This window comes from Tachyglossus aculeatus, chromosome 11, assembly GCF_015852505.1.
Source record: "Tachyglossus aculeatus isolate mTacAcu1 chromosome 11, mTacAcu1.pri, whole genome shotgun sequence".
Taxonomy (NCBI): Eukaryota; Metazoa; Chordata; class Mammalia; order Monotremata; family Tachyglossidae; genus Tachyglossus; species Tachyglossus aculeatus.
Window position 1 is genome coordinate 11392887 of NC_052076.1, and position 14692 is coordinate 11407578.

At 44.5% G+C, this 14692-nt stretch overlaps 1 protein-coding gene across 3 annotated transcripts in view; it reads left to right on the forward strand.

Moving 5' to 3' along the window:
- PRDM10 (PR/SET domain 10) overlaps positions 1-11311 on the forward strand; it is a 122548-nt gene extending 111237 nt beyond the window's left edge. For all 3 annotated transcript variants that reach the window (XM_038753642.1, XM_038753643.1, XM_038753644.1), the window contains 4 exons: positions 2039-2179; positions 4731-4911; positions 6494-6606; positions 8215-11311. In XM_038753642.1, coding sequence (XP_038609570.1) covers positions 2039-2179; positions 4731-4911; positions 6494-6606; positions 8215-8427 — 648 coding nt within the window. In that variant the 3' untranslated portion in view covers positions 8428-11311. The remainder of the gene's footprint in view (positions 1-2038; positions 2180-4730; positions 4912-6493; positions 6607-8214) is intronic.
- The last annotated feature ends 3381 nt before the right edge of the window (positions 11312-14692 follow it).

Here is a 14692-nt window from a genome sequence, read left to right on the forward strand (position 1 = left end):
GTCCTACCTGATTAACTTGTTTCTACCCCAGTGCTTAGAACAGTGCCTGGCACCTCCCTTGTCCATTGTCACCTGATATCTGCTGTTTCCTGAGCCAGAAAATACTCCTTCCTCCCTAACCCCACCTGGATTGGCAGGGCCCCAGTGACAAAGGGGATTCCCAGGGTCTTTGAGGAAAGTTGATTTCTGCAGTCGACCTCGCTAAAAACAGAAACCTTCAGGGCTCCTGTTGTCCCCGTCACTGGGCAGTGAGCGACGTGGGGTGAGCTTGGCCCATGCGTGACCCGATCACCTCTGCCCCCGAGCCCCCTGCCCTCAGAGATTGCCACCTGGCCAGCAACCACAGAGTGAAATTTCAATACTGATGATGCATAGATGAAGAGGGCCAATGGGTGACCCAGTTCCGTGAAGAGCAATTTGTGTCCATTCTCTGCATGTCAGAAAGGAATCTCTGAGTTTCAGTCCCCTCTCACGGACTAATTAGTGGGCCATTTATATTCTCTGACAGTAGCTGAGGGAAGAAAACCTCCCACAAATACTGTTGTGCTAATTGAGCTGGGAAAAATGTATTCACCCAACAGCTTCTGAGCCGGTTGAAATGTCTGTCTGGGCAGAACTGAAGCAGGTCTGAAAATACCAAAGTACCTAACGTGGAAGCTTAAAGTCAACTGCATCCGGCTTCTTGTTCACTGTTGTTGCCTTCATCCTGGCTCCTACAGTGGGCTAATAGTGACAATCTAAATAATGGCCCCATTTTAATTAGTAGAGAGGAGATCATTCATGAGGGACTGTGGTTGAAGGTCAGGAGAGTCTGAAATTTCTCACTCCTCTTATCAAGGACCAACCGCTCAAATTGCAAACTGTGAAATGATGAGAAATGGTTATTAAAAGGACCAAAAGAGAAAATGTCATTCTCTTCCATCTAACTCCTCGTTTCATTAGAGTACTGGGAGTTTATTTCAGGAGAGCGTGATTTCTTTCTAAACTAACTAAAATTCTGGGAGCCACCAACTTGCCCCTTGAATTCCCTCATTCTTTGTTATGCTGTTAGTAGTAGTTAGAGAAGCAGCATGGCGTAGTGGATATAGAGTGTGGGCCTAGGAGTCAGAAGGTCATGGATTCTAATCCTGGCTCTGCCGCTTGTCTGCCATGTGACTTCACGTCTCTGTGTCTCAGATAGTTCATCTGTAAAATGGGGATTGAGACTGTGAACCCCACATGGGACAGGGACTGTGTCCAACCCAACTTGTTTGTGTCTACCCCAGCGCTTAGTACAGTTCTGGACACATAGTAAGCACGTAACAAATACCACAATTATTAGTTGTTGTTGTTGTAGTAATAATAGTAATTTATTGACTGCCCACTTGGCTTGGTGCATTGTACTAGGTGCCTCGTCAGTTCAGAATAATGAAATGACACAGACCCTGCCCACACAGAGCTTACACTCTACGGGGGGAGACAGACAGAGAAATATTTACAACTAGGTAGGTAAAAATAATAATAATAAACTATAATAAAAATAAACAAATAAATCATAATAAAATAATAATAATAATTGGCTTACTCTGTGGCAAGCACTGTTCTAAATGCTGGGATAGATATAAGGTAATCAGGTTGGACACTGTCCCTGTTCCACATGGGGTTTCCAGAGAGAGAATCAGTGGGAGGAGGATATAATTCGTATTTTACAGATGAGGAAACTGAGACATAGAGACGTTATGACTTGCCTAAGGTCATACAACAGACAAATGGCAAAGCCGGGCTCAGAACCCAGGTCCCCTGACTCGCAGCCCCTTGCTCTTTCCATTAGGCCACGCTGCTTCACGAAGCAGATATACGTACTTGAGTGCTAAGCACCTGGGAGGCTACTGCAGCAGGGAGACTCAAATTTCCTGCCCAGAAGTAGCCTGCACTCTAACAAGGGAGACAATTGTAATGATGTTTACAAGTAGAGATTGTTTTGAACAGAGATTGTGTGGCTGGGAAGATCTTTATCTCCCAATGGTTTCTTCATGCCGGTCCGCTTTCTTTTCTTCAGGCCACCTCACCCCACCAGTCCCAGCATTCCACGGTGGATGTTGGTCAACTCCACGATCCCCAGACGTACACCCAGCATGCCATTCAAGTGCAGCACATCCAGGTCACTGAGCCCACCGCTGTGGCACCAGCCTCTGCCCAGGTAACTCCCTCCCTCTCCCTTTCTCCTTCCCTTTCCCTTTCCTTCCTTTTCTCTCTTTCTCTCTCTTTCTCCCTCCCTCCCTTTCTCTTCCTTTCTCGGGTTGTAGCGATCCAATCAAGGTGGCTGGAGCAGATGATGCCTCAGTGGGTCCCCCAGGATCAGTTTGTCAGTGGGATAGTTGAGGAAGAATTTTGATAGCTTAAAAAGGCTAAAGCGCAGCTCTCTTTGAGCTGTGGTTATCTTGTATGATAGCTGGAATTTACTTTCCGGATGTGGTCGCACATTACTCACCTCATTTTTGCCTTCATAACATCCCTTAAGCAGAAGGGAGAGTAGGTATCATGTACCCACTGATCCACGTTAGGCTAAATTTGAGGCCTATGAGGAGTAATTTGGATTCTTGGTAAGTCTTAACTTGATATCCGTTGTGAATAAGGAGGGTCTTGGGAACACTGAGTCATCCCTGTCATGGTCATAATGATCTTGGTCATTGTTCAGAATGTTTATTCTGGTTTCCTGACTAAATTCATAATAGGATCATTAACTTTAAGTAGTTTTTACTAGGTACCAAAGTCTTCTTTCCTTCTTGTCCTAAATAGTTAGGTGATATTGTGGGCCTATTAAATATCTATTATGCTCTACAGCTCAGTGAAAGAGTGAAGGGATCTATGGGTGAAATTTGAAAACCTTTTCTGCAATGGCCGGGGCTATTTGTATCTCTCTCCAACCCCTAGAGGAGAAAACCTCTAGACTGTAAGCTTACTGTGGGCAAGTAATGTGTCTGTCATATTGTTATATTGCCCTCTCCTAAACAGTTAGTACAGTGCTCTTCACTCAATAACCACTCAATAAATACAGTTGACTGACTGAAAAACCCGGTGGAGGAGGGCTGAATGTTATGACCCTGGGCTCTGTTTATACCTGTTATTGATTGCTTGACTAAAAACAAGTCATTTAGTCTCTCCCTGCCTCAGGGACAATTACACTTTCTGTTTCCTTTTCCCATTTTGAGGCTTTCCTTTGCTGAAGGTTTTGGAGATCCTCTACTGCCAGGAAAGCCAGATAAGATGAAACTTTAGAACAGTTGGGGCTTAAACAGCCAATCATAAAACCTATACCCACTCCACCATGTGAAATGTGACATCAGGGTGGTGATGCCATTGTGTTTTGTGGCTGCTTTATGGCACCAGCTGCTGCTGCCAGCAGTAACAGGAAAGGGGAAATGTAGATGAGAGGAAGCAGTGGGGTTTAGTGGAAAGAGCATGGGGCTGGGGGGGTCAGAAGAACCTGGGTTCTAATCCTGGCTCTGCCACCTGTCTGGTGTGTCATCTTGCCCAAGTCACTTCACTTCTCTGGGCCTCAGTTACAGTGCCAGACACTGTACTAAGTGCTAGGGTGGATACAAGCAAATAGAGTTGGACACAGTCCCCATCCCGCATTGGACTCACAGTCTTAATCCCCATTTTGCAGATGAGGGAACTGAGGCCCAAAGAAGTGAAGTGATTTGCCCAAGGTCACGCAGCAGAGAAGTGGCAGAGATAGGATTAGAACCCAGGTCCTTCTGACTATGAGCTCTAAACTGTGAGTTCCTCGTAGGCAGGGAATATGTCTATGGACTCTTGTAGTTTACTCTTCCAATTACATAGTGCAGTGGTCTTTAATTAATTAGTCACATTTATTGAGCACTTACTGTGTGCAGAGCACTGGTACTAAGCACTTGGGAGAGTAAAATACAATAGCGTTGGTTGAGCTGTTGCCTGCCCACAACAACCTTACAATCCAGAGGGGGAGATAGACATTAATATAAAATAAATTACTGATATCAATGCTGTGGGGCTGAGGGTGTGGTAATTAAAGGGGCAAATCCAAGTGCAAGGGTGATACAGAAGGGAGAGGGAGTAGAGGAAATGAGAGCAGTCAGGGAAGGCCCCTTGGAGGAGATGTAATTTTAATAAGACTTTCAAGGTGGGGAGAGTGATGGCCTGCTGGATATGAAGGGGAAGAGAATTCCAGACCAGAGGCAAGATGTGGGCAAAGAGTTGGTGACGAGTTAGATGTGATTGAAGTACAGTGACTAGGCTGGAGTAAGAGGAGTGAAATGAGCATGCTGAGTGGTAGCAGGAAATCAATGAGGTAAAAAAGGAGGGGGCAAGGGAATTGAGTGCTTTAAAGCTTAATGGTAAGGAGTTTGATGCTGAGGTGGATAGGCAACCACCGGAGGTTCTTGAGGAGTGGGGAGTCATAGACTGAGCGATTTTGTAGAAAATTGATCAGGCCAGCAGAGTGAAGTAGGGACTGGAGTGGGGAGAGACAGGAGAGAGGGAGGTCAGCAAAGAGGCTGATGCAGTAATCAAGAGGGAATAGGATAAGTGCTTAGATTAATGTGGTAGCAGTTTGGGTGGAAAGGAAAGGGTTAATTTTAGCGCTTCACAAGGTAAGTATTCAATAAATTCCATTGATTGATTAACTCTCCAGAGGTGTCATGATGCATGCCTCACCAGGCTGGACCCAAAATGATAGTTGTGTTCTTCCTTCTGCCTTGAAATTCCAGGTGGGTGGTCCCCCATTGAGTCCCTCCGCCCAGCAGACTCAGCAGGGGCTCAGTCCCACCCAAATACAAACAACGGCTTCCACACAAGACCAGACTCTTCAGCAGCAGCAGCAGCAGCAGCAGGGCTCCTCAGTACAGCACACATATCTACCAGGCACCTGGAACCCCTACCGGAACTACAGTAAGTAAGAAGAGAGGGCCAGGCTTTTCCTTCCCTCCTAAAATCTGCCTTCTCTTACTTCTTTTCATTGCCAGTTTTGTAGACCAGAGGAGACAAGGAAATAGTGGGTCAATCCTGAGACATGGAAACTGAATAAAGGCCTCACCAGGATTAACTAATTGTCTCCTCAGTGTATTAAAGTACGGATTGTGTAGAGCAAGTGGAAAAGATTGTGGCTTCAATCATTCTTCAACCTTGCCGAGGGAGGGTGGGTGGCCTTATATTGTTGAACAGTCTCTCAGATCAATTTCAAAACTAGTTTGAAAAGGGGCATTGCACCTTTTTGACGTGAGGGCAGCTTATATCTGCCCAAGCCTTCCAGGGGACCCTTGGATCCTAATGACTGGAGATTATAATCAACCAAATAATGATTCAGTAGCTGAGTGCTGGGTGTGTACCAAGCCTGAAGGCAGAAACCATATATCTGTTAATTTATTTGTTTATTTATTTATTTATTCATTCACCCCTCCCTCAGCCCCACATCACCTATGTACATATCCATAATTTTTTTATATTAATGTCTGTCTCCCCAGCTAGACTGTAAGCTCGTTGTGGGCGGTGAACATGTCTACCAACTCTGTTACATTGTACTCTCCCAAGTGCTGAGTACAGTGCTCTGCACACAGTAAGCACTGAATAAATATGATTGATTGTTTGGTTGATGTATCTTGGGAGGGGACTATTGCAGCGAAACCCATGTTCCCACCCTTCAAGCTGATAATCCACAGTGGGGGAAGACAGACAGAAATCGTGTGAGCTCCCTGTGGGCCACTTGTCTGCTGTGTGACCCTAGGCAAGTACTAAGTACAAATACTATTATTATTATTATTATTATTATTATTATTATTATTATTACCAACTCTGTATATTGTACTCTCCCCCAAGCGCTTAGTAGAGTGTGCTGCAGTTGGATCTGTGACCTTTGGCCATTTGGTATTCTCCCCACCCTCAGCCCCACAGCATTTATGTATGTATTTATAAATTATATAGTATAAATGATTTATTTATGTCAGTGTCTGACTCCCCATCTAGACCATAAGCTTGTTGCGGGAAGAGGTCACCTCTACCAAGGATGTTGTATTTTACTCTCCCAAGGGCTTAGTACAGGACTCTGCGCACTGTAAGTGCTCCATAAATGCCACTGATTGATTGATTGCCCACAGTAAGCACTCAGTAAATATCACTGATCTATTGAGTGATTGCATACGGTAGGAGCTCAATAAATACCATTGATTGATTACACAGAGTAATCACTCAATAAATATCTCCGACTGATTGATTACAGACAGTGAAAGCTGAGGAAGACTAAGTACATGCAGGAAGGAGGGCAAACACATCAGAGCGAAATAGCTGAAAAAATCATTAAGTGTACGAATTTATGAATAATATGCAAATGTGAATGAGTGCTGCGAAGGAGATGAAAGTCCATACTTTTCTCAAAGTGGTTCACTTCCGTGAGGACTTGAACTAGTGGAGAGGTATCTTTTTTCCAGAAACCGTCACACCAAAAATGATTGAACTCTGATCATTTTCTGTGTTTCAGCGCCTGAGATTCAAATGATGACTATTCCCCAAGGTCAGTACGTGATTGCAGAAACTGCTGTAGCGACTCCCGTCACCACTGTGAACACCGGCCAAGTTAAAGCGGTCACTCAGGTGGGTAACGCTGTTCTGCTTGATGGGAGATGGAGCAGATTTCTCATTTCTATATTAGTCACATGACCCACTCCAACCCAGTCTATTTTGTTCTAGCTGCCAGTGATCACTGCTTGTGCAGACATCGGAAGCATACTTTTCTGCCCTCATAGGTTCATGAAGGTTTTTCCTCCCTTTCTTGAAAGGAGGATTGGAGAGGCTTCAAATGGTCCAGTTTGTATTTGGCTTTGGGCAGTCACTTGATAACAGTAATAATCATAATCATAATTGTGGTTTTTTTTAGTGCTTACTATGTGCTAAGCACTGTTCAAGGTGCTGGGGTAGATTCAAGATAATCGGGTTGGACAAAGTCCCTGTCCCACATGGAACCCACAGTCTTAATCCCCATTTTAGAGATGAGGTAACTGAGGCCCAGAGAAGTGAAGTGACTTGCCCAAAGTCACACAGCAGACATGTGGCAGAACTGGGATTAGAACCCACATCTTCTGACTCCCAGGGCCCGGGCTCTTTCCACTAGGCCAAGCTGTTCCTCAGATGAATGCTCCTCACACATGTTCACTTGGAGTTGAATATGCTGCTTTCACTTCCTTCTTCTCCGAGTGGTTGGTATCAAACAAGGAGAAATTAGAATGAGTGCATCTTGTTACCCAATGGTGTTCCTTCTTCCTGCTAAATTTCAGTGTTCCAGTGAGCTCTCTTTATAGCAGTCCAGGGCTGTCCATTGCAGTTGTCTGACAGTCTCATGACCCAGGTAAAATGCCCTTGGAAGCGATTCATTCCCATTCTCTTCATATGAAAGCCTAGTGAAGATATGTCAGTGTGTTTTTGAATGCCAATCTAACATCACTGAAGGTTTCTGTCCTTCTCCCTGCCTCAGATGCTGGGGCAGTTTTGGGGCACCCTGGGACCACCAAGATGCTCTGAGGTAGAACAGACAGGTACCTCTTTGGGGAAGTCCCCGTGAGGTCGAAGAGGTTCTGGGGTCCTCTGGTGCTCTGCTTCTCTGAGAGCGAGGGTCCTGTCTGCCACCTGTCTGCGGTGTGACCTTGGGCAAGTCATTTCACTGCTCTGTGTCTGTTACCTCATCTGTAAAATGGGGATTAAGACTGTGAGCCTCATGTGGCACATGGACTGTGTCCAACCTGATTAGCTTGTATCTACTCCAGCATTTAGTCCAGATGCTCAGCAAATGCCATTTAAAAAAATAGTATGGAAGAAGCCAGGCTTCCCCACTTCCTCTCCAGAGCCTTTTGGATCTCCAGGTGATGCTGGAACCCCTCCAGCCTTATGGGGTCTCAGACCTTAGAACCAACCCCACCCTGTCAGCCTCTTTTCCTCTCAGTGACTGCAGCCTGAAGTGGGTCCCATGAAGCCCCCTGGAAACCGGGTTGCTCTGCACCAAACCTGGGTTCCACAAAACCACTGAGGTGTTTGGAGGAAGGGTGTCTTTCAACGTTAGAATTTTGGAGCCTGTCTATCGGACTCCAGAGATGTGATGTTTTCATGCACCTTCTTCCTTCTTTGCCTTTGTGTAATCCCATCTAGACCTCACCTCTCTTTGAGATCTAACCCTCTCTTCTGTCTTTCTCCTTCTCTCCCTCTCCGTAGACTCACTATGTGATATCAGAAGGGCAGCCAGACTTGGAAGAAAAGCAAGCCTCTGCCCTCTCCAGTGGGGTTCAGGTGGGCGTGTCCCAGCCATCTGCTCATACTGATGCCCTGGAACCCCAGACGACCAACCCCCAGCAGACCACGCAGTACATCATTACTACAACCACCAATGGGAATGGCAGCAGTGAAGTGCACATCACGAAACCATAACCACAGAGTTGGAGTAAAGTGATCTCAGCATGTCTGACCATCTCCCACCAAATCCCAGCCCCTGGAACTCGTTAATTTATTATTCCAACAAGAGCTTGAGACCTCCATTCATGAAGCTGTCGATTAACAGTATGTTTTACAGCTGTGGTTATCAAAGCTGAACTCAACTGGATTCAGTTCTCCTAGCCGTCGAGAAGTACTGCCGTGTTATCTGGCTGTTTTAGGGCCAAGGAGCATTGCAGTAGGAGAAAAGCCCCGAAACCTGGACTTGCTCTAGTTTTGATTCATCAAATGAGCCTTACTTTTTCCTTTGAAGAAGTACCTAGAGAGAGTTCATGGTGTTTATACCAAAGGTGGGAAAAAGATTTGCCAAGTTAAAAGTCACTGGCGGAACATGCCCTATAATTTCCCAACATTTACACTTAAAACACTATTCTGACCGCTCCTTGGGACGGCTTCCTTGCATGATTTTAAGTCCTTTAAACGGGACAGGAGGGGAGGGCACGCATTGAGCCACAAAAAACACATGATGACCAAATGCCAACCACCTCGGGGGTCGGGAGGAAGGGGCGATGGGACTGTGAACATGCTGCCTTTAAATTATTCTTCTCTTGGGGTCTTCCCACTGGAAATAGTGTTTGAGCAATGCTCAACTCGGACAGAATCAGCCTCAGAGAACCGATGTTTTCAGTAATCTGCATTGGCGACTCTGAATCTCTTCTGAATCTGAGTGGAGGAGTTTAGAAAGAGGCAAGGTCCAGTGGGGAGCGGCGCTAACTTTTTAATTCACCAACAGACTCCGGTTCTTCGCATTTGACAAGTTAGGAATTGCAAGGGGAAAGGAATGGCGGAGGAGGAGCAGACCGCTAATTTTTTCTTGCTAATTCGAAAGTAAAAAGGCTCTTGAAAGCTCTAGTGCTTTCAGTTCAGTCACGGTTCACTTTTGGGTCATTGATGGCGGGTGGACACCATCTGCCTTAGTCCAATGGGTATCCCCTACCCATTCTCAGAGATGCAGTTCAGTGTGGGGGGTTTTTGGTTTTGTTTGGTTGCCTTAAAACAAAAAATATTCATGAAGGTTAGTTGGAAAGTTGGCCCGTCCAAATTTCCCTCTTGTTTTTAACTCGACACCCTGAAATTCTCTTGGACCTCTTAATAAAATGACCAACATTAGACTCAGGAAATATAGAAAACACCAGGGGACCACTACCAATACACTCAAAGCAATTCCTGGAGATTACTCAACCTAGTAGAATTGGTTTTTGTTCAGAGTTTCTGATATGATGTAGGACCTGAGAGATTTTTTAAAAAAATCTACTTCATGGGGGCTATTATTCTTCACATTTGCTACTCTTCAGAGGTCTTATTCTTGGTTTGAATGGACTTTGCAATTAATGGGGAGAAGAGATTGTCTGATTTCCCAGTAGCTGCTCCAGAAATCAAAAGTTGTGACCTGAACAGACCACTGGGACCCAGCTACTAACGAATTAAAATTTTAGTTGATTTACTCTCCCAAGATAGAAAAACCTCTCATTTTCTACAGTAAGGAATTTCCAACTTAAGCAGAAATATTGAAGTTGTAAGATGATGAAATGCCCGTGACTTCATAGACAAAAAGTATAGTTTTTTTTTTTTTAGGAAGCATAGTTAATTTGCTTGAAACAAATTTCTGCATGCCACCAAAACTCTTATATATTGATCAGTTAGGTAATATTTTTTAATCTGTCTCTACCTAAATGTAGACATTAATTCACGGAAGGTTTGAAGCAGTGGCCGGAATCCAGAATAACTGGAGAAGCTGACAGTGTGAGACATCTAGGTTAACAGATTTGGCAATCCTGGTTTTTTTCAGATGGAGGTAGTAGGCACATGGATGACTGTAAGCTAGTTCAAGTTGATACAAATGCAGTGATCTTGAAAATATGCTAACATCTTCTTTAGAAAGATTACGTGCCTAAAAGCTGTGGAATTTTAAAGAGGTCCAATTTTTATTTTGATAACTGCAGATCCATCTCCTTCATCTAATAAATTGTTCAACAGGGATTTTTATCTCTTTTTTTACTAAATGTAATATTCATTTGTTCAGATGGAAAACCGTTAATGATTGGAATATTTGTCCCGTACACATGAATTTGAGTTAAACCAGGCATTGTTGTAGTCACTGCGTCAAAGTCTTGGCCTATCTCTCTTCCCAAGATGCCCCTTCTTTTGTGGCATCACAGAAGAACCTGGGACCCTGGAGCTGAATTTTAAATTTTCGAACAAGGAATGCAGGTGACAATGATGACATTCAAATATTTAAAACCAAGAATTTTGCATATCATCCCAAGGCAATGGATTCTTAAGGTGACCTGGTCTTGAGGAAGATATGTGAAAACCCTGTTTAACCAAGCAATATGGCCAGTGTTTGTGCTGCAGCCCATACTTATCAGACTTTGACACTATTAGACCTCTGACCTGCAGAAAATACAGATTTTCACAGTAGGCTGCATTGGGTTTGGGTTGTTTGCTTTGTTGAATTGGGCTCCCAAACGTAGCCATTTTCCTTTACTAAAACACTCTCCTACCACAATAACTGTGGTAAACTGGACCTCCTTCATGCTTTGTCAAACCAGAGTCTCACCAGTGAGGTGGGAGAAAGGGGCTCTGAATTATTGTCACCTGCATCCAGGAACCCTGAGGCTCTCATAAAAAGGATCATCCTCCCAAGAACTGCTAAAGCAGCTAGGGCTAAAATCTGAAGCTGACCTCCTAGCTGCAACATTTTGACCATGTCCTTTTATTTAAGCGTGTATGTTTATTGTACATTCAGTGAGTTATAGTGTTAATAGTCTTGTGCTACTCAACAGGTGTAAAAAAATTAATAAATATTTTCTTTTTTTAATAGTGACTGTGCTTTGTGTGTTCGGGGTCCAAGAGTCAGTGAAATGATATGGCCATTTTTTTGTTTTTGTTTTTTAACAAGGATGATTGAACTATCAGGTCAGGCTCAAAGCCAGTTGGGAAGGCCATCTGGGAAGCAGCATGGCCTAATGGCAAGAGCATGGGCTTGGGAGTCAGAGGTCATGGGTTCTAATTCCAGCTCCGCCACTTGTCTGCTGTATGACCTTGGGCAAGTCACTTAACTTTTCTGTGCCTCATCTGTAAAATGGGGATTAAGAGTGTGAGCCTCATGTGGGACAGGGACTGTAGTCCAACCTGATTTCCTTGTATCTACCCTAGCACGTAGAACAGTGCTTGGCACATAGCACTTAACAAATACCCATTTAGACTGAAACTTTTACTTTCTGCTGCCCATTTGGCCCCCACATTATAGCAGTGATTCAACATGGATTGAAGAGAGATATCTGGAGAAGAGGTGAAGGTGGTTTTGGGATTTAGGGACCTACAAGAATTTAGCCACTTTAAAGTCAATAAGTGGAGGTGCCAATAAAAGAAAAGCCAAATCAGTAACCAGGGTTTCATTAATATGTAGTTTTGTGCCCACCCTGCAGTTGTTCCAATGGAGAGGGCAGCTCTGGGAATTGGGAGGCTTGAGTTTCATAGTTCTGTAAGGAGGGGAATGTCTGCTTAAGACTGTGTCATTGGTGATGAAGATATCTGACTGAAGACCCACCTTGGGTTGTTTTGCAAGATAGACGGGCCCAGTGGAACTCCCAAAAATTAGCTGTGTCATTGGTGATGAAGATATCTGACTGAAGACCAACCTTGGGTTGTTTCGTGAGATAGACAGGCCCAGTCGAACTCCCAAAAATTAGCTGGCTAATGAGGGCAGTGAAGACCGGAGATGTTACTGAGAAAACTGCACCTGGGCTATGGTGTTAGGTCACAACATTGATACTGTTGTCACCGTTCATCTGTTAATTGGGAAAGCGGCTGCCAGGGAAGAGCTTGTGAGTGGCACTGAGTTATCAGCTGTCATTGTTGTGAGCAGTGAATGTGTCTATCAACTCTGCTGTATTGTATTCCCCCAACACATATACAGTGCTCTGCACATGGTAAGCATTCAACAACAACAATAATAATAATAATAATAATTCTGGTATTTTTTTAAGAACTATGGGATAACCTGATTCTTATATCTCCCTCAGTGCTTGGAACAGTGCTTGGCACTGTTAAGTAAACGCTTAACAAATACCATTATTGTTATTATTATTATTAGTCCCTGTTTTCCAGATGAGGTAACTGAGGCACAGAGAAGTGAAGTGTCTTGCCTAAGGTCACACAGCAGACAAGTGGCAGAGCCAGGAGTAGAACTCATGACCTTCCGACTCCCAGGCTTGGGTTCTAGCCACTAGGCCATGCTGCCACTCTAATAGCCTAGTGGAAAGGGCATGGGTCTGGGCGTCAGAAGGACCTGGGTTCTAATCCTGCAGCTGCCACATGTCTGTTAATGTTTTGTTTTGTTGTCTGTCTCCCCCTTCTAGACTGTGAGCCCGCTGTTGGGTAGGGACCGTCTCTATGTGTTGCCGACTTGTACTTCCCAAGCGCTTAGTACAGTGCTCCGCACACAGTAAGTGCTCAATAAATACAATTGAATGAATGAATGAATGAACTATGTGCCAGGCACTGTACTATGTGTTAGGATGGATGCAAGCAAATCAGGTTGGACACAGTCCTTGTCCCACATGGGGCTTACAGTCTCAATCCCTATTTTACAGATGAGGGAACTGAGGCCCAGATAACTGAAGTGACTTGCCCAAGGTCACACTGCAAACAAGTGGTGGGGACTAGAACCCATGATCTTCTGACTCCCAGGCCCATCCTCTATCCACTACGTGATGCTGCTTCTACCTGATTAGCCTCTGCCTGAAGCCAGGCACATAGATTGTGAGCCCCATGTGGGACAAACGTGATTGCCTTCTATCTACCCCAGTGCTTAGAACAGTGCTTGGCACATAGTAAGTGCTTAATAAACACTATAATTATTATTATTAGAGAAGTAGCATGGCCCCAGCACTTAGAACAGTGCTTCACACATAGTAAACGCTTAACAAATACCATTATTATTATTAGTGGAAAGAGCCCAGGCTTGGGAGTCAGAGGTTGTGAGTTCTAAACCCTGCTCTGCTGCATCAGCTGGGTGACTTTGGTTAAGTCACTTAACTTCTCTGTGCCCCATCTGTAAAATGGGGATGAAGACACTGAGCCCCACGTAGGACAATCTGATTACCTTGTATCCACCTCAGAGTTTAGAACAGTATTTGGCACATAGTAAGTGCTCAACAAATATCCTCATCATCATCAACGCTTAACAGATACCATCTTAACTGATACCATCTAGACTGTGAGCCCATTGTTGGGCAGGGATGGTCTCCAGCTGTTGCCGAATTGTAATTATTATTATTATTATGATGGTATTTGTTAAGCACTTACTATGTGCCATGCACTGTTCTAAGGGCTGGGCTAGATACAAGGTTATCAGGTTTCTCCACATGGGGCTCACAGTTTCTAATTCCCATTTTACAGATGAGGTAACTGAGGCATAGAGAAGTGAAGTGACTTCCCCTAAGTCACATAGCTGACAAGTGGTGGAGCGGGATTAGAAATGAGATAAGCATAGTGGAAAGAGCCCGGGCTCAGGAGTCAGAGGTCATGGGTTCTAATCCCTGCTCCATCACTGATCAGCTGTGTGACTTTGGGCAAGTCATTTGACTTCTCTGGGACTCAGTTAACTCATCTGTAAAATGGGGATTAAGACTGTGAGCCCCTCATGGGACAACCTGATTACCTTATATCTACCCTGGATGAAGACTGTGAGCCCCACGTGGGACAATCTGATTACCTTGTGTTTACCCCAGCGCTTAGAACAGTGCTTGGCACATGGTAAGTGCTTAACAAATACCAACATTATCATTATTATTACCCCAGTGCTTAGAACAGTGTTTTGCATATAGTAAGCGCTTAAACGCTATCAGTATTATTATTATTAGAACCCACGACCTCTGACGCCCAAACCCGGGGTCTTTCCACTAAGCCACAGTTTCTAGAAATTGTACTTTCCAAGAGCTTAGTCCAGTGCTCTGCGCACAGTCAGTGCTCAATAAATACGATTGAATGCATTAAAAAGGGGGGGGGGGGGATAAAGGTGGGAGGAATCGAGGGAAAGGTTTCCTGTGATGCTGTGAACCTGTCTACGTTTTATTTTGTTGTCTGTCTCCCCCTCCTAGACTATGAGCCCGTTGTTGGGGAGGGACCGTCTCTACGTGTTGCCAACTTGTCCTTCCCAAGCGCTTAGTACAGTACTCTGCGCACAGTCAGTGCT